The sequence below is a fragment of the Lithobates pipiens genome, unplaced genomic scaffold, assembly GCF_037356315.1.
Source record: "Lithobates pipiens isolate NorthernLeopardFrog02 unplaced genomic scaffold, aLitPip1_a1.2 Scaffold_27, whole genome shotgun sequence".
NCBI lineage: Eukaryota > Metazoa > Chordata > Amphibia > Anura > Ranidae > Lithobates > Lithobates pipiens.
The window spans coordinates 167,025,232-167,050,385 of record NW_027507788.1 but is presented as its reverse complement, the minus strand read 5'-3'; the positions used below and the strand labels follow the sequence as shown (position 1 = coordinate 167,050,385).

General features: G+C 43.6%; 1 protein-coding gene across 9 annotated transcripts in view; it reads left to right on the top strand.

The window, feature by feature from the left end:
- Positions 1-24,023, top strand: part of ARHGAP32 (Rho GTPase activating protein 32) — a 445,777-nt gene extending 421,754 nt beyond the window's left edge. For all 9 annotated transcript variants that reach the window (XM_077457864.1, XM_077457863.1, XM_077457860.1 and 6 more), the window contains 4 exons: positions 41-115; positions 3,071-4,060; positions 14,926-15,332; positions 20,810-24,023. In XM_077457864.1, the coding sequence (XP_077313990.1) occupies positions 41-115; positions 3,071-4,060; positions 14,926-15,332; positions 20,810-23,029 (3,692 nt within the window). In that variant the 3' untranslated portion in view covers positions 23,030-24,023. The remainder of the gene's footprint in view (positions 1-40; positions 116-3,070; positions 4,061-14,925; positions 15,333-20,809) is intronic.
- The last annotated feature ends 1,131 nt before the right edge of the window (positions 24,024-25,154 follow it).

Below are 25,154 nucleotides of genomic sequence, written 5' to 3'. Positions count from 1 at the left end.
GGTCAGGTATTCAGATGGAAATACATTTTTGTCTGTCTAGGAGGAAGATGTGACACAGGAACTATGCGTTCAGCTAAAAGTGAAGAGTCGCTGAGTTCTCTGCATGCCACTGACAGTAAGTGTAATGCTGCAGCTTTATTTGCCATATAGTATATTGAAATCTAAATAATGGATTTGTGGTTTGACGATTGGGTCATGTATGTCTACTCTAGGGGACAATTACAAACACTTGCAGACCAACAGAAGCAGCCGCCATACACAGAGATCTTCCAGCTTGTTGGGAAAAAAAAATCTCTGTAAAATAAGCACCAATCCTTTCCTTTTGAGACTATGGAGCATTTCACTGTAGATGTTCTGCTTCTGTTTAATGGGTATTTTAAATCCCAGTGTGACAACAATAAGGATGACAGGAATCTTCCAGGCTGCTGTTTTTAGTAAAACATCTGCTTGTGTTTAGTGCAGTAGATTTATACCAGGTATTAGCCTTTATCTTTCACTTTTAATTTGCCTTTTATAAGAGCAATTGATAGCAAAAACGGAAAACAAACTAAAGACTACAATGTGCTTTTGGTCACTGGCATGTTAACTGTCTATTGCTTGTTAACATGACACCCACTTGCTGACCACCTTGTAGCAGTTACACTGCTACAGGGTGGCCACACTGCGCAGGATCACATGTGTATAAGTGATCTTGCACTCCTGGGTTTTGGGCATGTGATTTTACATAGTGGGTCCCATGGGCCTGATGTCCTTCAGCACACGGGAAGAATGGCAATCTGCCTATGTAAACAAGGCACATCATCCTTCTGTCAGTAAGGAAGGAATGGATCCTGTGTTTCTGCTCAGCAGGGACATGGCTCTATGCTTCCGCCACTACAGTAAAACACCAGCTAGGCACACAGTTAACCCCTTCCAAGCCAGTGTCATTAGTACAGTGACAGTACATAATTTAACACTGATCACTGTATTGGTGTCACCATTCCCCAAACAGTGTCATTTAGTGTCCAATTTGTCTGCCGCATAAGTCGCTGATCACCGCCATTACTAGTAAAAATAAATAAATAAATATATCAAATAGTTTGTAGACGCTATAACTTTTGTGCAAACCAATCAATATACACTTATTGGGATTTTTCTTCACCAAAATTATGTAGCAGAATACATATTGGCCTAAATTGATGAAGACATTTTTTTTTATTGGATACGTTTTAGAGCAGAAAGTAAAAAATATATATTTTTTTCAAAATTGTTGGTAATTTTTTGTTTATAGCACAAAAAAAAGAAACGCAGAGGTGATCAAATACCACCAAAAGAAAGCTCTATTTGTGGGAAAAAAAGGATACAAATTGTATTTGGGTACAGCGTTGCAGGACCATACAGTTAACAGTTAAACGAATGCTGTATAGCAAAAAATGGCCTAGTCAGGAAGGCGGATAAATCTGCCAGAGAAGTGTTTAAGTCGGCCATAGACGGTTTGAATCTTGGCCAGTTCAGCAGGAACCAGCTAAGGTTCTAACCATGTATGAGCAGGCAGAATGTACCAAAGTTGATTGATCGATCAACTTGGGTACAACTAGCCTGTCAGATGTTACATGATATTATTGCTAGTGGCTATTGTAGCTGCTAGCAGTAATCACTGTGTTGCCCCACCCCAACCATGATAACACAATGACTCCACGGGAGTGGATTCCACCATCAACACTGCCTGTATTTATGGTGGAATCAAGCAATTGGAAAGAAAATCGCTCCGTCTATGGTTGGCTTTATTGTGAGAAGGGTTGCTAACCTGATTTATATAACCACTTCCCGACCAGCGCACGCCGATGTACGTCGGCAGAATGGCACGGGCAGGCATATTGGCATACAGGTACGTCCAATCTTTAATGCCGCCCTGCCATCGCGAGCGCGCTGCCGGTGGCGTGCTCGCGTGCTAGTCCGGACACCCGTGAGCCCAGTCGCGGGTCCCGCGGACTCGATCGCCGCGGGCATACCCGCGATCGTTTTACGGGGGCGGCTGAACTGAGAGATTCCGTTGTAAACAGCATCTCCCCGTTCTGGCTAGCAACAAGTGACGCTGATCTCTGCTCCATGTGATTGGAGCAGAGATCAGTGTTCACTAAAAGAAAGCCCAGCCCCCAACAGTTAGTAACACACCCCTAGGAACACTTAACCCCTACACTGCCACCCACTGGTTAACCCCTTCACTGCCAGTGTCATTTACACAGGAATCACTGTATTTGTATAGCAGTGATTGCTGTATAAATGACAATGGTCCCAAAAATGTCCGATGTGTCCGCCATAATGTCGCAGTCACAATAAAAATCGCTGATCGCCGCCATTACTAGTAAAAAAAAAATATTCATAAAATGCCATAAAACTTTCCCATATTTTGTAAACGCTATAACTTTTTAGCAAACCAATCAATAATCGCTTATTGCGTTTTTTTATTTTATTTTTTTACCAAAAATATGTAGAAGAATACGTATCGGCCTAAACTGAGGGAAAAAATATTTTTTTATATATATTTTTGGGGGATATTTATTATAACAAAAAGTAAAAAAAATGTGTTTTTTTTTTTTTTTCAAAATTGTCACTCTATTTTTGTTTATAGCGCAAAAAATAAAAACTGCAGGGGTGATCAAATACCACCAAAGGAAAGCTCCAGTTGTGGGAAAAAAAGGACGTCAATTTTGTTTGGGAGCCACGTCGCATGTCCGTGCAATTGTCAGTTAAAGCGACGCAGTGCCGAATCGCAAAAAGTGGTCTGGTCTTTGGCCAGCAAAATGGTCCGGGGCTGAAGTGGTTAATGATGTTAATGTGGGAATCAGAATCACCCAAAAATTCAGCGCAGCACATTCTGCTTTTAGATGTTCGGAAAAGCTCAGATGTGATTAATAAGACCTGATATGTCTAGTTAACCTATTCACTCAAATTCATGCTCGCTCTTCAGTTTATTTAGTTTTTAGGTTTGCATCAGATTGGTTTCAGTGATTGAGATGGTTCATTTATAATACTTTATAAAGTCCAAATTGCACTGTGATCTGCTAACAGTCTTGTCTGTGATTTACAGTGGAATCAAAGCTTTTTCGACCACGGCGCCCACGCTCCAGCAGTGATGCCCTGTCTGCTTCCTATAATGGGGATCTGCGGGATGGATGTAACCGATGTAACTCTTATGATAATCTACCCCATGATCAGGACAGCGATGGCGATGAAGGACTTATTCATGTACCTGCCATGTTAAGTTCTCGTTCTCATGATGACGAGGATCTGAGTCCACCTGATATTGGTGTGGCCAGTTTAGACTTTGACCCAATGTCCTTCCAGTGCAGCCCACCCAAGCCGGACAGCGACGGGCTGGATAGTAACAATCTGTTCCATACGGACACCACTCCAGGCAGCGGCAGAGAAAGATTTCAGATTGGAGCCCAAACTCCTGCCAGTGGCAACAGCTCTGAGCCCATGTCCCCTTTCCAGGAGAGGCTATTCAGTCCGTTCCTAACCCCTGACCGCAGTCCCAGTGCAGAGAAGATTCCAAAAGCCCCATCTTTTGCTGAGAAGGTTGTCCAAGCTCTATCACCAAAGGTGGGTCGCAAAGCAGTCCGATCTCCACCCCTTACCATTTCAGATCCTGTCACAGTCTCATTGCCCAGCCGGGTGTCAGAAATGATTGGAAGTATGCAGGTTGCTGGTGGAACTTCTCAGTCTCCTACATGGTACAAGGAAATCAGAGATTTGGGGACTCTGCAAGCGGCTCCATATAAATCAGGAGACCTTGGATTTGGCCAACTTTCTATATCAACAACACAAGAATCTCCATGGACTATGGACTCCACAGTCATCTCTCAATGGAACATTGGAGGAGCTGAGAGAGAAGATATTGCAGGGAACATTTCACCAGACACATCTCATGTTCTATGTAGCACTGAGCTATTCTATACTGACAACAGCAGCCAGGAATTTAACTCCAGTAACAAAGCTGGATCATCTCAAAGAGAGGAGATTGAATTGTCAGGATTAGAGCAGAACAAATCCGTCCCCGCTGTGCCTACACCTCCAGGTATGTAGCGGCCCACTCAATAAAAAAACAGCCACTTCACTTATAACTGAAAACTGTATTTTGGAAACAAGTCTTCTAACGTCTGCTGTGTGTACATGTGTCTTAACTATGGCAAGGAAGGGATCACTAAATATGATATATGTGGCAGTAGGATGACAGGCTGTAGCATCATGTTGTTCCCATATAGACACACAGCCAGCACTTCTATTTTCTGTGGAGTGTGCTGCTTTAGAGCCCCCAGCACGGTCCCTGACAGTTCCCACTCACTGTTCACAATTAGGAGCCAGTAGGGTGGGCTGTGACAGCAGCAGTCCAGTGATCACATGACTGGAAGACCAGGGAACGTCTCCAGTATTAAGAACACTGTAGGGGTTAGATACGTTTCTTCCTGCTTACTCTTTAAATTGTTGTTGCCCATATAATACATATGTGCAGCAGGAAAAGGGTGGGCTTTAATGCGCACACGCCACACATATATGTCACTGGGTAGCTGATGTTTCAGTGCTGAGGGTGCACTTACTGTGCCAATGAGAGGTAGCCTATGGAATTGGCTCATGTGACCACGGGTTGCAGGAAAGAAAATTGCTTGATTCTGACAGAGGGAAGTTTCCCAGCCACCCGAATACAATGATCACTGCCATCTGATATAGCCAGGCTGTCCATACATGGATCAAAAATTCAGTTCATTCAGGGTAAATTTTGTTGTAAATTATTGCAAAAGCTCACATCCACCAAGTACTTATAACAGTGGTCCATCAGGGGCACACAGGCGCCGCCCACCCCATCCATGCGTCCGCCCCCTAATCTACATTCAAGGCGCCAGATGCATGGATTCCAATTAGGGAGGGTTTAAACACATGATTAGTGCCAGAGGCAGTAATAGGCTTTAAAAAAAAAGGGGTAGGGCTCATGGCACAGAGCATTGCGCTCAGAGCCCACCCAGTTGTGTGAGAATAGCGAATTTATATTTTGCTGTTCTCACACTGATCCTCCTCCTGGCCAATCATGAAGTAGGTCATGAGTCTGAAAGGACAGGCGATCCTATTGGATGCCTAAGTGGAGGAGGGAGGAGATGCACAGCGGAAGCCGCCGTGATGCAGAGGAGGAGATGCCCACCTGTCGCAGCTCTGAACCTAGCTGGGAGGTGCCACCAATCAAGGGAGTGTGGTTGTTTGCCGCCCCTCCAAATAAAGAAAAAACACCTGTCGCCACTGATGTACAGGATATTTGCAGAGCATGGCGCACCCCTACCCTCCATCTGTGGTGTCAGGCACAGGGTCCCATCACCACTACATCTGCCAGTGATTATTTCAGGTCCAGTGGCATTTCTCTTCAAATGCCGCTGATTATTTAATTTCTGCATCTGCGTACAGGTGGTACATCATGCCTGCCACCAGCCCTTCGTACAGATCCTGGGAATTATCTGAGAATTTACACTGCATGGGATATGGTACAAGTACAGGGTACAAATTGCTGAACAAAATTAGAAACTTAAAGAAGTTTTTAAAGCTCTGCATTAAGCTAGTGAAATTCTATTAATATGTAATTTGGAAAGAAAATGATGTTCTTATATCTAGAGAGACTAACAGGCTATAAGTACTATAATGAGACCACATTGGTTTCATAAGTTGTTTGTTATTTTAATAAAATAAAACCCCATTACAAACATGTTATACTTGCCTGTTCTGTGCAATGGTTTTGCACAGAGTGGCCCCGAACTGCTCGTCTGGGGTCAACCATCAGCATTCTTAGCTCCTCCCCTTTCTGAGTGACTCCATAGCAGACTGCTTGCTATGGAGGCACTCATGCACACTATCCTAAGCTGTGCTGTGTGCGTTTGTGGACACACACAGCACGATTCAGGCCCCCACTTCCTTCTCACAGGATTGCATTGACAGTAGCAGAAGCTAATGGCTTCTGCTGCTGCCTTTGAGTCCTGTGAGGGGAGAGAGAGCAGTGCTGCTAGATTATGATCAGGCTCACGTAATTACTTAGAGGTGGGGGGAAGCTGATCATGGAAGTTTTTTTTTTACCTTAATGCAGCCTTTACAACTACTTTAAAGCTCTCATATGTGCTCAGCCACAAAGGAATCAACTTATGTTAAAAAAAGATTACCTGTGTCTTGAGTCCAAACTCTCTAATAATGTCACGTGTACAGCCAATAGGAGAAATCATAAAATGAATACATCAGATTCCCAGGGAAGGGCTGTAGAGGAGGAGGGTGTCCTTTTATTTTTAGGGAAGCACTTAAAACATAAATCGTATCCTTTCATATATAGTGATGAGCCAAAATCAAATAAACGTTTTGATAACGTTGTTCATTAGAGACAGATGAGTGCAGATGTTAGAGATTCATCCTCCATCACCTGGAATGCAATGGTGAGAGTTATGCCCATACTGACTGATGACATAGAGGAAACTATAGCAATAGGAGATTATTAATAAAGCAGTTATAGATATTCACCAGACATTCACTAAGTGCATCAATTTTTTTATATATTTTTTTTTAAAACAAGAAGTCGATTTAAAGCGGCGTTCCACTCAAAAGTAGAACTTTTGCTTGTACGTGCACAGGGCCTTCAGGCTGGGGCCAGATCCCATGCTACCATCCCAAAGACCCCATACATAGGGGCACACTTTCGGTTTTGTTGGCAAATGACTAAAGCAAGGTTCAAGTAAAGAAAACCTAAAGCATGGGTTGTAGAAAGTACCAGTATGGTTTGTTAATTTTTTTTTTTTATAAACATTGATTTACAGTATCTCACAAAAGTGAGTACACCCCTCACATTCTTGTAAATATAATAAAATATCTTTTCATGTGACAACACTGAAGAAATTACACTTTGCTACAATGTAAAGTAGTGAGTGTACAGCTTGTACAATAGTGTAAATTTTCCGTCCCCACAAAATAACTCACACAGCCATTACTGTCTAAACTGCTGGCAACAAAAGTGAGTACACCCCTAAGTGAAAAAGTCCAAATTGGGCCCAAAGTGTCAATATTTTGCGTGGCAACCATTATTTTCCAGCACTGCCTTTGGGCATGGAGTTCACCAGAGCTTCACAGGTTGCATTGGAGTCCTCTTCTACTCCTCCATGATGACATCACAGAGCCTGGGGATGTTAGAGATCTTGCGCTCCTCCACCTTCCATTTGAGGATGTCCCACACATGCTCGATATGGTTTAGGTCTGGAGACATGTTTGGCCAGTCCATCACCTTTACCCTCAGCTTCTTTAGCAAGGCAGTGGTCGTCTTGGAGGTGTGTTTGGGGTCGTTATCACATTGGAATACTGCCCTGGGGAGGGTATCATTCTCTGCTTCAGTATGTCACAGTACATGTTGGCATTCTTGATTCCCTCAATGAACTGTAGCCCCCCAGTGCCGGCGGCACTCATGCAGCCCCAGACCATGACACTCCCACCACCATGCTTTACTGTAGGCAAAACACACTTGTCTTTGCACTCCTCACCTGGTTGCCGCCACACACCTGATTTGAACCACATAAGTTTATGTTGGTCTCATCAGACCACAGGACATGGTTCCAGTTATCCATGTCCTTAGTCTGCTTGTCTTCAGCAAACTCTTTGCGGGCTTTCTTGTGCATCATCTTTAGAAGAGCCTTTCTTCTGGGGTGACAGCCATGCAGACCAATTTGATGCAGTGTGTGTCGTATGGTCTGAGCACTGACAGGCTGACACCCCCCCCCCCCCCCCAACCCCTCAGAGAAGATAAGGGCACTCTGGTGGAGGTGGATAGCTGGTCAGGAGGATGATAGTGATGAGTTAGCAATTTGGTTAGAGGTGAAGCAACTCTGAAAACCTAAAAAAGGAAAAGAAGGGCACCTCTAAGTGCAGTATGCAAAATTTATTAAAGTGTACAAAAGGGTTAAAAGCACTTACAAGATCATTGAGTGTTATTAAAAAAAACATGATAAAATCAGGAGTCCTCATTTGTGGCATGTGTCCATCTTTGGCACTGTCGTAGAGAGCAGGGTCGAGCTGTCCAGCAGCTGTAAAACTTTCTCCTATGTTCTGGAGAGAAGAGGCAGCAGGGAAGCCTGTGTTCCGGGTTCACTGTGGGACACACAAGGCTGATGGTGTCAGTGGGGAGACCGAGCGGTAACGTGTTTCGGAGCATGTGCGGCTCCACTGTCAGACCTATGCCAAAACTCCTCAAGCTGGCTTATGAATGGTAAGGGGAGGAGTATGGACAGATGTTGAATACACAATGATGAGGAAAATGACAGGTGTATTACGAGGATGGCCAAGAAGGCCATGCACCTGCAAATTGGATCGTTAATGTCAGTGCTACATACAATGAAGTTCTGAAGGAATTTGACACCGGGGTACAGGGCACAGATGTCAGTGGTTAAATTAGTAATAATAAATAAGTATACAAATGCAAGGTTGACATTGAATCAGTATACAAGCATGTTACATGGTCGGATGGGCATCTATATGCACATGTTACAAAGATGGCAAGGCGTTTTTACACATGCAAATGAGGCTGCAAGTCTAATGTTGAATTGACAATGAATAAATATACAGCCGTGTTACAAGGGCAAACAGTCATTTATACACGTGTTACAGGGGCGGCCAGGCATCTATACACACAGAAAAGAGTGTATTTTAAAAATAGGAATAAGCGATAGGATATAGTGGATGTTGTGTGAGTTGTATTCATTATGGCTGTAACAATGATAAAACAATGCTGAATATTACTTGACTATGAATAAAAGTGTTTAGGTGTGTTACAAGGGCGACTGGGCTTCTATACACTAAAGACAGGTAGAGGAAAATAGTGGATGCTTATACAAATTGTGCAGATATTATGCCTGTAACCATAATCTCACGGTGAGGGCTAGTACTCAACTGTGAATTAGTATATAGAAGTGTTACAGGGGCGGCTTTACACTACAGATGGGTAATAGGAGGTGGGGGATGCTTATGCAAACAGTACAGATTATGCCTGTAGCAATACTGTGATGATAATGGATAATAATAGACAGCGAATAAGTATGCAGGTGTGTTATAGGGGCGGTCGGGCATTTAAACACCCGCAAATAAAGTCACAAATCTAATATAAAAAATGTACTCATAGGAATAGGTAAGGAGATGTTATGGATGCTCTACAAATAGTATAGATTGTGCCTATAGTTGGCAATAATAGATCATATTTGACTATGATTATATATATATATATATATATACACACACATCTGACATAACAGGCAAACATTGTGACGCATGGACATTATAATAAGAGGGAATGAATGATAAATGAACAACTAAATGTAGTAGATCATATAGCTTACACAAGATAAAATTAGGAGGTTAGAGGTGGATAGTATGCTAGTAGTGGAAATAGACACCATAATATCGCAATCTGTATGTTAAACGTAGTAATATCTAGAGTGAGATGCTAATTTCCAATTCTTCATTAAAGGGGTTTTAAATCCTTGCGTTTTTTTCACTTTAATGCATCCTATGCATTAAGGTGAAAAAACACCTGGCAGTGACCAGCCCCCTAGCCTCTGTGTTTTACTTACCTGAGCCCTGGAACTTGACCCGACGGGGACGTGCTGTGCTGTCCCTCTGCGCGGGGTTCTTGGCTCTTGATTAGATAGCTTGATAGCTGCGCAGCCATTGGCTCCCACTGAATCAAATCCAATGACGCGGGGCTGAGTCATACATTCGCCGGCTATGGATGCCGAATGATGGATTCGGGAGCGTACCCACAAGGCAACCCCCTTGGGAAAGCGCTTCTCCTAGGGTGCTATCTGATGTGGGGAGGATCTGCTGCGAGAGCCACCGAGGGACCCCAGAAGACTGTGTTCGGGGGCCACTCTGTGCAAAACGAGCTGCACAGTGAAGTCAAGTATGGCATGTTATTTAAAAAATAAAAATAAATCAAAGCTTCACAATTACTTTAATGCCTCCAGGCGAAAGTACGTTAAGAGCGTATATCCAATAAGTCTCCCATTGGCAGAGACATTTAAATCTCTCTGCCGCGGGGAGAGTGGCTGGTATGGATTTGATGATCCATACTTTTAGGCCTGTGGATTTAGGATGATGTTGGGTGAAATGTCATGGGACGGTATGGACCTAATAGTTCAAGCAGGTGTATTCAATATTTGATATGGGATTGTAAATTGAAAACAAACATTTCACCTTCTCTCCAACTCTTCTTTATGATTGGGATGTATCAGTGCTGCAAACCCCTTTGCCTTACATGCAGTTTTGTACAACATGGTCAAAAAACATTCACGATTAAAAATAAAACTTTCAGAATTCTACACCTGCTCTACAGACCATGTAGTATGCTGCCTGACCTGCCCCCGTGGCCTCTACTATGTAGGCCAAACTATACGCCCTCTACACCAGCGGTGTGCGCTTCGTAGAGCACTGCCGATTCATTGTAAAGCATCCCACGACATTTCACCCAACATCATCCTAAAAGTATGGATAATCAAATCCATACCAGCCACTCTCCCCGCGGCAGAGAGATTTAAACGTCTCTGCCAAGAGGAGACTTATTGGATATGTACGCTCTTGACGTACTTTGGCCTGGAGGTATTAATGAAGAATTGGAAATGAGCACTTTACTCTAGATATTACTATGTTTAAAATACAGATTGCGATATTATGGTGTCTATTTCTTATCCACCTCTAACCTCCTCCTAATTTTATCTTGTGCAAGTTAAATGAACATCTAAATGTAGTAGATCATATATCATTCATTCCCTCTTATTATAATGTCCATGCGTCATGGGGTTTGCCGGTTATACATATATATATATATATATATGTTAACCACTTCCCGACCAGCGCACGACGATGTACGTCGACAGAATGGCACGGGCAGGCATATTGGTGTACATGTACGTCCAATATTCGTTGCCGCCGTGCCATCGGGAGCGCGGCGCCGGCGGCGCGCTCCCGCGCTGGTCGCGACCCCCGTGAGTCCGGTCGCGGGACCCGCGGACTCGATCGCCGCGGGCATCCCCGCGATCGTCTCACGGAGCGGCCGAATGGAGGAAATGCTGTATAAACAACATTTTTCCATTCTGCCTAGCAACTAGTGACGCTGATCTCTGCTCCATGTGATTGGAGCAGAGATCAGTGTACACTAAATGAAAGCCCAACCCCCCCACAGTTAGTAACACACCCCTAGGAACACTTAACCCCTACACTGCCACCCACTGGTTAACCCTTTCACTGCCAGTGTCATTTACACAGGAATCACTGCATTTATATAGCAGTGATTACTGTATAAATGACAATGGTCCCAAAAATGTGTCAAATGTCCGATGGGTCCCCCACAATGTCGCAGTCACAATAAAAATCGCAGATCGCCGCCATTACTAGTAAAAAAAAAAAAAAATTTATTAATAAAAATGCTATAAAACTATCCCTATTTTGTAAACGCTATAACTTTTGCGCAAACCAATCAATAATCGCTTGTGATTTTTTTTTACCAAAAATATGTAGAAGAATACGTATCGGCCTAAACTGAGGGAAAAAAATGTTTTTTTATATATTTTTGGGGGATATTTATTATTACAAAAAGTAAAAAATAATGCGTTTTTTTCAAAATTATCGCTCTATTTTTGTTTATAGCGCAAAAAATAAAAACCGCAGGGGTGATCAAATACCACCAAAAGAAAGCTCTATTTGTGGGAAAAAAAGGACGTTAATTTTGTTTGGGAGCCACGTCGCACGACCGCGCAATTGTCAGTTAAAGCGACGCAGTGCCGAATCGCAAAAAGTGGTCTGGTCTTTGACCAGCAAATTGGTCCGGTCTGAAAGTGGTTAAACAAACACACACACGTACATATCTGCCATTTGTCACAGTGAAATATGATCTATTATCTCCAACTATTGGCACAATCTGTACTATTTGTAGAGCATCCATAATATCTTCTTACCTATTCCTATGAGTACATTTTTTATATTAGATTTCTGACCCTGTTTGCAGGTGTGTAAATGCCCGACCGCCCCTGTAAAACACCTGCATACTTATTCAAAGTCTATTATTATCCATTATCGTCAGAGTATTGCTACAGGCATAATCTGTACTATTTGCATAAGCATCCCCCACCTCCTATTACCCATCTGTACTGTATAGACGCCCAGCCACCCCGTAACACTTCTATATACTAATTCACATTTGAGTATTACCCCTCACTGTGAGATTATTGGCACAGGCATAATCTGCAAAATTCATACAATTTTTATAAGCATCCACTTGCACCGCCCTTGTAACACACCTATACACTTATTCATAATCAGCATTGTTTTATCATTGTTACAGCCATAATGAGTACGATTCAAACAACCACACTATATCCTATCACCTATTCCTATTTTAAAATCCCCTTTTAACAGATTTAATACCTCATTTGCATGTGTATAGAAGCCTGGTCGACCCTGTAACACGTCTGTATATTTATTCATTGTCAACTCAACATTAGACTTAGGACCTTATTTGCATGTGTACAAATGCCCGGACGACCATGTAACACGCTTGTATACTGATTCAATGTCAACCTTACGTTTGCATACTTATTTATTATTGCTATTTTAACCACTGACATCTGTGCCCTGTACCCCGGTGTCAAATTTCTTCAGGACTTCATTGTATGTAGCACTGACATTAACGATCCAATTTGCAGGTGCATGGCCTTCTTGGCCATCCTCGTAATACGCCTGTCATTTTCCTCATCATTGTGTATTTAACATCTGTCCATACTCCTCCCCTTACCTGGCATAAGCCAGCTTGAGGAGTATGGGTATAGGTCTGACAGTGGAGCCGCACATGCTCCGAAACATGTTACCACCCAGTCTCCCTACTGACACCATCAGCCTTTTGTGTCCCACAGTAAACCCGGAACACAGGCTTCCCTGGTGCCTCCTCTCTCTAACACATATGAGAACGCTTTACAGCTGTTGGATGGCGCTATACCGTTCTTTACCACAGTGCCGAGGATGGACACATGCCACAGATGAAGACTCCTGATTTTCTCATGTGTTTTAACACTCAACGATTTTGTAAGGAGGACGTGATGGAATCAGAAAACATTTTTGTTTTTTGAACAGAGAGAAATTGGACAGCCCTGCGGTGCATCACAGAAATAAAACAAAAGACCAATCAGGCTCTTCTGTAATATACAAGTGTGCACATTTTATAAGCTTGAAGGAAAACAGGCCATTGTAAAGACGGATAATGGGAAAAGGAGCCTGGTATTGTTGAGTACCTTGGTACAGTAAAATAAATTGACCTGCAACAAAACGATATAGAGTTTAGATTTCAACGGGGAGAAGATAAAATAAAAAGACTGAACATTTTGATAGTATGACATTTGAGTGCAAACCTGGATATCAGATATCTGTTCCAAAACATCTGAGAATTCAGTGCTTGGATGGTGTGCTAAAATACACAAGAAGCCTAAAGGAAGCATATAAGCGGCTGTCCCATCCTCCCAGCAACAATAGGATCAGCAGGATTGATCACAAGTTTCGGTGTTTGAAGCTTATTGCCTAGCGGTGTCTGGAGTGTGATTCATAGGGGATTTTTTTACCCCCCCGATCACACACAGGGGATGGTGAAAGTATTCCATTGAGGATGAAATCAAACATTCCCCTGTTTTTTAGACTACAATACACCTTTGAGATACAGTCTGATTAACCTTTCTGTGGACTATACTATTGTGCACTTTATAAAATGTTGCATACTGCACTTAGAGGTGCCTTTCCTCTCTCTTTTTTATTTTTTTTATTCCCCACCCCCCCCACCACTTCAACCTCTGCAGCAATGCTGGCAGCACTCATACATCTATTTCTCAAAGACAACCTCTGGATATGATGCTGAGCACGTGCACTCAACCTCTTTAATCGACCACGACGAGGCCTGTCCTGAGTGGAACCTGTCCTGTTAAACCACTGTATGGTCTTGGCCACTGAGCTGCAGCTCAGTTTCAGGGTCTTGGCAATCTTTTTATAGCTTAGGTCATCTTTATGTAGAGCAACAACTCTTTTTTTTTCAGATCCTCAGTGTTCAGTATGAGAGAGTGAGAGCGATAACGCCACATTTAACACACCTGCTCCCCATTCACACCTGAGACCTTGTAACACTAACGAGTCACATGACATCAGGGAGGGAAAATGACTAATTGGGCCCGATTTGGACATTTTCACTTAGGGGTGTACTCACTTTTGTTACCAGCGGTTTAGACATTAATGGCTGTGTATTGAGTTATTTTGAGGGGACAGCAAATTTACACTGTTATACAAGCTGTACGCTCCATACTTACATTGTAGCAAAGTGTAATTTCTTCAGTGTTGTCATATGAAAAGATGTAATAAAATATTTACAAAAATGTGAGGAAGCTGCATGTATGTGTGTTTTTGACTTGTAATAACATCACGCTATTCAATAAGATAGAGATATGTAATCTCACTTCACAGGTGTGCTACATAAAAATATATCAGTTTCTGTTCAGAAAACCACTTCAAATATTTTTTATAAAATGTATTGTCATTCGTAAACAGAAAGAGAATTTTTGTTCCATAAAATGCCCACCTTTATATGCCCAGGTGCATATTCAAGTTGAATTGTGTTTTGGAAATGGTTTGACAACCACCATCCATACCTGGCCTTTGTATTATCAATGAGAAAAGCAGAAGGTACAGTAATTATGGGAACAAATCACCTGCCTGCTGTGAAGTGGTGACTGGTTGCTGCACTGCTTGCATAAGAGCCTGATGACCAGAGAAATTGACCACAATGTGGGAGAATATGCAAGCAGAGCACATTTTAATCAGTAGTTATGATAATTCTGACAAAATATCCTCTATTTCCAGGATCATGTGTCATGGAGTCTCCTATGGATCCAGTCCCTGTCACCAGTGTTTCCTTCATTCCTCCCCCACCACCTCCGAAAAATGCTGCCCGGATGCTGGCGTTGGCCCTGGCCGAGTCAGCCCAACAAGTTTCTTTTCAGAAGAGACCACCCTACCTCCAATTCATGGATTTACCACTGCCCCCTCCACCAGAAGAAGAGCCACCGCCAGAGCTGTCACCACAAAAACTGCCTCCACCTCCAGCTTCCACCACTGAGACAAATCCTTCCATTACCTCAGAGCCCACCACCAGCGCCAGCTCATCATTCTCCATCACCACTATCCAGTACAGCCCTGTGAGATGTCAGAATCCAATGCCAGGACCAAGTCCATCAGCCATTACCCCCGGACTGAGCCCTTCCACTCAGGTAAATTATCTCCTACATAGTTTTCCTATCAAAGACAATGAATTCAGTTTTTTTTTTTTTTAATACATGAAATCTTTTAGTAGATGCAACCTTTAAGACCACTGGTACATATCAATCGTATTTTTTCCCAAGGGTAAACCACACCAAAAATAGTTCAGTTTGTATTTATGGTGCACTCTGTGTTTTGAAGCTGCAGGAATGGGAATAAAATATCATTCAGCATGCATTAATCCAAACTGTGTGATCTAATAGTGTTGCATGTTCACTGCCTGTATATTTATTATACATTTTAGGACGATTAATGTATGTTTGCCATACATATTGAGCCAATGTTCACTTTTGCATCAGATAGACTGAATTTTGCTCCCTAAATTCTCTTCCACTGATGCAGTAATAAAATGACTGAATAGACTGCCATGGACCAAAAACAGACAAGAACTTTTTTCACAAACACAGTATTACCATACATTCTGGAATGCAGTAACACATGCATTGCCTTAGTGTGTCGGAGTGCCTCTGAAAATGAATTGCTCTAAAGATCCTAGTGCATGTATGGTACATTGCAATTTTACTGCAACACACCACAACTGATGTATGTGAATGGGCCGCAGTAAAAAGCATCACATGTCAGTTTCCAATAACCAATGCTGACTTCAGGTCACCAGGGGGTTTCAATATCTGACTTTTTAGTAGCCAGCTTGGTCATGTTAGGGCGACACAGAGAGGCTCTGTTTTGACTTGTGAGAATGTAAGTTATTCATTCACTATCAGCTACATCAGTGGATCTCATTTAAAACCAGAGAATGTCATCTCTCTGCAAGCTGAGAAATGGTACTATTGTACTTGCATTAAATAAAAGAATGGATATTGTGTAGTGATTTTGTACATATTTTGCAGTCGACTATTTAGCCAGCAGGTGGAGCTTTAGACTCCTTTTAACATTTATAAAACACAAACTAATTTCCAAACTCAGTAGTTTAACCACTTTCAGACCGGACCATTTTGCTGGTAAATGACCAGAGGTCTTTTTACACTTTGGCACTGCGCTGCTTTAACTGGTAATTGCGCGGTCATGCAATGTTGTACCCAAACAAAATTTGCGTCCTTTTCTTCCCACAAATAGAGCTTTCTTTTGATGGTATTTGATTGCCTCTGTGATTTTTATTTTTTGCGATATAAACGTAAAAAGACCGCAAATTTTGAAAAAAAATGATATTTTCTACTTTTTGTTATTAGAAAAATCCAATAAACTCAATTTTAGTCATACATTTAGGCCAAAATGTATTCAGCCACATGTCTTTGGTAAAAAAAAAGTCAATAATTGTATATTTATTGGTTTGCGCAAAAGTTGTCACATCTACAAACTAAGGTACGTTTTCTGGAATTTACGCAGCTTTTAGTTTACGACTGCCTATCTTATTTCTTGAGGTGCTAAAATGGCAGGGCAGTACAAAACCCCCCCAAATGACCCCATTTTGGAAAGTAGACCCCCTAAGGAAATTGATAAGAGGCATGTTGAGCCCATTGAATATTTTATTTTTTTGCCTCAAGCGATTGAATAATGACAAAAAAAAAAATTTTTTTTTTTTTTTACACAAAGTTGTCACTAAATGATATATTGCTCACACATGCTATGGGCATATGTGAAATGACACCCCAAAATAAATTCTGCTGCTTCTCCTGAGTACGGGGATACCACATATGTGGGACTTTTTGGGAGCCTAGCCGCGTACGGGGCCCCGAAAACCCAAGCACCGCCTTCAGGCTTTCTAAGGGCGTAAATTTTTGAGTTCACTTCTCACTACCTATTACAGTTTTGAAGGCCATAAAATGCCAAGATGGCACAAAACCCCCACAAATGACCCCATTTTAGAAAGTAGACACCCCAAGCTATTTGCTGAGAGGCATGTTGAGTTCATGGAATATTTTATATTTTGCCACAAGTTGCGGGAAAATTACAAACTTTTTTTTTTTTTTTTTTTTTCACAAAGTTGTCACTAAATGATATATTGCTCATGCATGCCATGGGCATATGTGAAATGACACCCCAAAATAAATTCTGCTGCTTCTCCTGAGTACGGGGATACCACATATGTGGGACTTTTTGGGAGCCTAGCCGCGTACGGGGCCCCGAAAACCAAGCACCGCCTTCAGGCTTTCTAAGGGCGTAAATTTTTGAGTTCACTTCTCACTACCTATTACAGTTTTGAAGGCCATAAAATGCCAAGATGGCACAAAACCCCCACAAATGACCCCATTTTAGAAAGTAGACACCCCAAGCTATTTGCTGAGAGGCATGTTGAGTTCATGGAATATTTTATATTTTGCCACAAGTTGCGGGAAAATTACAAACTTTTTTTTTTTTTTTTTTTTTCACAAAGTTGTCACTAAATGATATATTGCTCATGCATGCCATGGGCATATGTGAAATGACACCCCAAAATAAATTCTGCTGCTTCTCCTGAGTACGGGGATACCACATATGTGGGACTTTTTGGGAGCCTAGCCGCGTACGGGGCCCCGAAAACCAAGCACCGCCTTCAGGCTTTCTAAGGGCGTTACAGTTTTGAAGGCCATAAAATGCCAAGATGGCATTTTGGAAAGTAGACACCCCTAAATTTAGGGGTACACTAGTGAGACTAGGTAATAAATGGCGGGTGCCCTGAAACTATAAAAAAAGAACTAACCAACCAGCGTCACCTGTAACAGTTATATGGTGATCACTGGTGAAAGGGTTAACTAGGGGGCAATCAGGGGGCTTTATGCGGTAGTATATGGGGGTCCCTGGCGCTATAAAAAGCTACGGCGAACCTAAATACCTACCTGCCTAACTAGCGTCACCTGTGACACTAATACAGCGATCAGAAAAACGATCGCTTATTAGGCTGGGTTCACACTGGAGCGATGCGGGAACGCCACGAATGCGCGGCGGGTTCCCGCATCGCATGCCTCCCGGCGGCAGTTCACACTGCCCTATGCGAACTGCTGGGAGTGTCAGTGAAATGTTAATGACACCCCCAGATCAGTTCGCATATCGCAGTGCGATCTGCAAACTTGGATCGCATGGTGTGAACACCCATGCGATCCGATTCTGCTGCGGACCAAAAAAAGGGTCCCGTGCGAGTTTGCGGCGGGTGCGACACGAATTCAGCCATACTATCTGTATAGCTGAACTCGAATCGCACAGAGATCGGATGTGATTTGCACTGCAGTGCGGTGCGAATCACATCCGTTCTCATAAACCGCTGCAATGTGAACCCAGCCTTAGTGACACTGGCGACGGGGGGTGATCACGGGGTTAAACCTTTATTGGGGGGGTTAGGGAGGTACCTTAGAACTAAAGGGGGCTAACCCTAACTGCCCTAACAGTTATTAGTCACAAATGACACCCGCCGGGTGATCAGGGGGTTAAACCTTTATTAGGTAATAAATGGCGGGTGCCCTGAAACTATAAAAAAAATAACTAACCAACCAGCGTCACCTGTAACAGTTATATGGTGATCACTGGTGAAAGGGTTAACTAGGGGGCAATCAGGGGGCTTTATGCGGTAGTATATGGGGGTCCCTGGCGCTATAAAAAGCTGCGGCGAACCTAAATACCTACCTGCCTAACTAGCCTCACCTGTGACACTAATACGGCGATCAGAAAAATGATCGCTTATTAGGCTGGGTTCACACTGGAGCGATGCGGAAACGCCACGAATCCGCGGCGGGTTCCCGCATCGCATGCCTCCCGGCGGCAGTTCACACTGCCCTATGCGAACTGCTGGGAGTGTCAATGAAATGTTACTGACACCCCCAGATCAGTTCGCATATCGCAGTGCGATCTGCAAACTCGGATCGCATGGTGTGAACACCCATGCGATCCGATTCTGCTGCGGGCCAAAAAAAGGGTCCCGTGCGAATTTGCGGCGGGTGCGGCGAATGGCTGAACTCGAATCGCACAGAGATCGGATGTGATTTGCACTGCAGTGCGGTGCGAATCACATTCGTTCTCATAAACCGCTGCAATGTGAACCCAGCCTTAGTGACACTGGTGACGGGGGGTGATCACGGGGTTAAACCTTTATTGGGGGGGTTAGGGGGGTACATTAGAACTAAAGGGGGCTAACCCTAACTGCCCTAACAGTTATTACAGTCACAAATGACACCAATGCAAAAAAAAATAAAAATAAAATAAAATGACATTGGTGTCACTGTGACTGGGGGGCAGGGGTAATTGGGGGGGTGTGAGCGTGCCTGGCATGTTCTACTGTGTGTGTAGAGTGTTGGTGCAACTCACCGATCCGCTCTCCTCCGTGTCGGAACGAAAAATACCGACACGGAGGAGAGAATACATCACTTCCTCTCCTGTGTTTACATTACAGGAGAGGAAGTGATGTCACGGGGGATTTCTATTCGTCGGGAGCGATCGCGAGGGGGTGGCCATGAATGAATGGCCGCCCCCTCGTCCCGGATCGCTCCCGGACGAAAACCGACCGCCGCAGGCACCGGGCGGGGGCCCGATCGGGCCCCCGACCCGCGGGAGGCAAGGGACGTACATGTACGCCCATATGCCTGCCCGTGCCATGCTGTCGACGTACATCGTCGTGCGGCGGTCGGCAACTGGTTAAAGGGGTTGTAAACCCTCATGGTTTTTCACCCTAATGCATTCTATGCATTAAGGTGACCAACTTTCTGTGGTGCTGCAGCCAACCCCCCCTCCCCCAGCCCCCATTTTACTTACCTGACCCTGATCTTTCTCAGTCTGGAAAACAAGCACACCAGCTCTAGCTGGTGTCTCGTGTCCTGATTGGATGGATTGATAGCAGCACAGCCATTGGCTCCCGCTGCTGTCATTCAAATCCAATGATTCTGGGGCGGGGCCGAGTCCTGCATTCTGTGTGAGTGGACACAGAAGCAGGACTCGGGAGCGTGCCTGCACGGGTGTCTGCCTTAGGAGAGCCGGTCATAGATGGGAGAATCAAGCAAGAAGATCAAACCAACACAGTCAGTGTTGCTTTGGGGGGATCCCTCCTGCAGAGTTAATGGTTTCTCCTAGGAGGGAGCTGTCTCTGCTGAGAGAACACAACATGATTATTGCTAGATTCTATAGCTGCTGGCAGTAGTCACAAGAAAAATCCGACATGCTACGACCATATATAGGCAGGCTGATTGTACCCAAGTCAATTAATGGATCGATTTGGGTACAATCAGCCTGCCCATACATGGTTTGAATCTCAGACAGTCCCTGCTTTACCAGCCAAGATTCAAATGATCTATGGCCAGGTTAATATGGCTATGCAGAAAAGGCAAATACAGATATCAACTAATAACATTCTTAATTTTATTATGAACATGTATAATCTAACAAGAAGAAAAACATTCTGGTTAATATGAGCATAAGTGGCTTAAATCATTGACTTACAAGAACTATGCAACTACATCCAAAAGACTGTAGGCATGAATTGTAATGCCTGTGTTTTGTACATTTTCAGGTGACAGGATCCATTCCCCCTGAAGACACGCCACTGCCAGGGCCTGGAGAAGTGAATCTCACCTTCCCTTCTGAAGCCTTCACTCCACCCCCTTCCTCAGATAAGCCCAGTCCGAGGCCGCACCTTCACCAGCGCTCAGAGTCTTTCCCATCACACCCAGTGCAGAGCACAGCCCCACCAGCTCCACCTGTCCGGACCATGGAGAGTCGCCTGGCTACTGCTTTGCACTCCAACTACAATGAGGCAATTACAGCCAGTAATTATCACTCCTTCCTGAATACAATGATGCTGCCATCTTCACTGGAGGATGCACTGCCCAGACACAACTATTCAGCTCTTATAAAGTCTGATAATATGACAGAGCAGGGAGCCAGCTACAGACATCCATATCCATCCCAGGCCAAAGCAGAAGACAAAGCCGAAATGGGAGATTCCTACCGACCATATCTATCCAGTAAGCCAGATAGTACGGAGCTTGGTTACCGGCATCACCATCCTTCTCAGATGGATCCAGAGAATGCAACGGATACCTATGACACATTAGTGCATCATAAGGCAGCAGCGATTCCCAAGTCCTACAGAGCTGACACCCTACACATGCAGCCATATTCCACCCGCTGTGAAACTCCCTCCTCTAATTCCACCCTTTATGGCACTTACATAACTCAAGCCAAACACTCGGGGATGCAGCACTCCCGCACGAGAAACCGTTCAGACTATATGGGATCCATGAGTCCAGGTCTACGCAGTTACTCAGAGGACACACCTCCTTATCCTACCATAAGGCGAGTTCAGTCTTTGCATGTGCCTATGCAACCACAACCTCCTCCTGTACGTGCAGTTCCCATTTCCAGAACTGAAGTCCCCCCAGATGAAGAACCTGCCTACTGCCCACGCCCAGTCTACCAGTACAAAGCATGTCCATCCTTCAGTTCCTCTTCAGATTATCATGTCACTCAGCTGCAGCCTTACTTTGAGAATGGGAGGGTACATTATCGATATAGCCCCTATTCAGGGAGCACAACATATTACTCCGCTGATGGAACCTTCTATGATATGGACCCCTATAGTACTTTGCGTTTGCGACAGTTTCACCTCTACCCAAGTCGCGATTTTGCTTCTTATACCACGAGACACCAGCCCAAGGCTACATATCGATCACAAGGCCTTGCTCCATATCCAAGAGGAACTCTACGTGAGCACAATTTCATCAGTCGAGATGTGCCTCCAGAACATCCTCGTCCAATTCATATTTCCTGGGATATGGAGGATATGGACCGATACAGGCTGCAGTCTCTACGAAGAGATAACAGGCCACGTCCAAGATCTAAGGGACCCGTCATGTCTCAGTATGATAATGTCACCCCATCTTTAGTGGATGATATAGCAGGTTTAGATGTGATTCATCTCAGAAGCCGGTCAGACCCAGGAAAGACCCCTGGCCTTCTAAGTGTTGCGGAATCAAAAGATAGCCGATATCCAGGAAGAATAGAAGGTGATGAACGACTGCCACCTCCTCCCCCTCCATATGGAAATGGACACCAAGATAGGCCATCCCTGCCTCAGAAGCAGACTGGAACAAGTAGGAGTAGATTACAACACGAATTAAACCCTGAGCATCGGACTCCACCTCAGCAGGATACTGGACACAGGCAAACTTCTGATGGAAGAAATGGTCCACCATTCCCACCTGCAGAGTACAACTCCAAGTCCATGCCAATGCCTTCTGATTATGCATCTTATCATTCCTCAACCAATAAGTGCAATGTAAACCCACAGGAACCAGTAAGGCTCAATCACAAAGACATGAGGCTGTCAGAAGATAAAGACCGGCCACTTGTAAGGCCAGCAGACAGTTCTCACCGAGACTGTTACAGAGAGGACAGTGCGCAGTTTGTCTCTAATACAGCTCCGCCTAAGCCAGAGAGGAGCCACAGCCTGAGAGGTCATATTCCTGAGACTTTGGAAAGAGAGCCTGCCATCTTTTATCCATATCAAACACTTCATAGCAAGCTCCATAGCTCCATAACTGCACTATCTCAGTATGATAATGTGGCAGATTATCATTCCATACCACACCATCGATCAACAAGCCAGTCTACTCAAAATGCCTTCCCCCTTTCTCATGCTCGGACCTATGCTACAGCACTTGGCCAAGGAGCCTTTCTAGCTACTGAGTTAGCCATGCAAAGGCCAGAGGCCAAAGTCCATGCAGAGTAAGGTTCTGCCAGGATAGGAGGGTATAAGGTGGAGAGGACTTCATTCTTATTAGGCAGACCCCTGCTGGACAGTGGACTGTTTTATTTTTTCAAAAGACGAGAAGAAAAAAAAAAGAAAAAAAAATACCAAATCCTAGATGCGATACACAATAACTTTAGTACACAATCACACAATTAGCAATATACATGAATACTGATACAACTGCACTCCACTCCATGGTTAGATAACTGTTTTTATGTTGTAAAAGGTGATGTCATAATTTCTGTACCATTCGTCCCCCCCATCCTTGGTGTCCTTCCTAAATGTGAGGAAGGAACGCAGAGAGGAATAAAGGACTTCTATTTAATCCATATTGGGTTTGTTGTGTATATGAAACATTTATGATGATGTTCCTTAACCCTGTGGTACGTTTTTTGTTATTATCGCCTCTTGAAGTGGCATCCTTATTCAGAGTTATCCTTATGTATAAAGGGCAAGTTATGGAATATAAATGAACCAGTAACCAAGAGCATGTGTATCGTACGTAGGTCCATGTCCCTAGTGCTTCTATTTCTTCTCTTGTTCTATGAACCTGCACAGATTAATGGTCTGCTCCTAATTTCATTCCATATGTAAGCACTCTGCAGGAAGGAGCGCACATATTGCCGAGTAAATGACTAGAAAACTTTGTGAGCCATCCCTTAGTTAAGAAGTGTATATTGAAACCTTGGGCCCTCCATTATTTTCTCTTCAATTTTCTCGGTGTGGCATGAAAACAATAAACTTTATAACAAAGACCATCCCCTTACACACACACACCCCGCCCCTGTCAATTACATCCCCACCATACTAATATATAGCCATACTACCGAGTCTCTTACCAGAATTCTGTGTATCTGTTACTGTGTTAAACACTATTTCGATAGTAAACTCGTCTGTTTCAAAGACAGATTTGCAGAAAAAAAATATATTTTTGACTGTTGTATTCTTGGAATAAAGTTCTCCTCATATCAGAGTTTTGCAGTTAATTCCATCCACATCGGCTCTAAATAAACATCTGTGTAATACATTATTTCCTGTAGTGTTGATGCTGCCTGATACCTCCGTTGTGTGCACAATATTACTAGACATTGCTGAATTGTTAGGTTTCCTGTGATCATTAGATGTTGTAAGGCCTGCCATATATATATGGTTCGAATTTCAACAGGAACCGGCCGAGATTCAAATTGTTAATGGGCAGGCTAAATGTACCAAGCTGATCAATCGATCGACTTGGGTACAACCAGCCTGCTGGATACTCTTATGATTATCATTAGCGGCTGCTATAGTCACTGTAATCACTATCTTGATCAATTGTTCGGCAGGAGGTTTTCCCCTGTCAGCACTGTCTGTGTTGATGTGGGAATTGTGCGAACTTCTCTCCTGCAGCCCATAGTTGGCCTGCCTAAGTTCACAGGGGCAGGGCAGCAGTGAAAACAGGCTGTTGATATGCGTTTTTGATTAGCTCCTTCACTTTCCAGTGTGACATGGTGGCCACTCAATGTCTGGTCACATTACTATGGCCCCAATGCAAATTTAACTCCGCATGTCAAGACTGGAAAGAGGCACTGCTTGCTCAACTTGATCATTTAAGTCAATGAAACTGTGCCATAAACAAAAACTCAGCACATTGTGCTGCATGGTATTTCAATGAACAGTCCAAAGTTTCAAAGAGGTGGAAGAGCCTGTTGCCTGCCTGAGTGAAGGAGCCCCTTGCAGTGTGCATTTTCAATGACTAAATTATCATTGGGCCATTGAGCTTAACGTCTGTGCCTTTTAGAAATGAAATCAGTGCAACCAACACCACCCCCACCGTGCAGTGACAAATACATACTCTGTTGATGGTACATTGCCTTGGTTAATTTGTTCAGATATAAAATTATATACCGTAGATAGAAAGAAGGGGGTGGTTTACCTGGACTGATTCTATTTCTCCTCTCAATAACCCTCAAAGTTCATGTCTGTGAAAAGGTCTTTCAGTGGTAAAATTGTGACTGTATGCCTTACTGCCTTCTTACATTTGTTGGTAACATCGGCCTTTTGGCTAAGATCAAGTGTAGTATCTGTTCTTATCAGTTACCAATAGGTGGCGCTTGCTTCCGTCCCT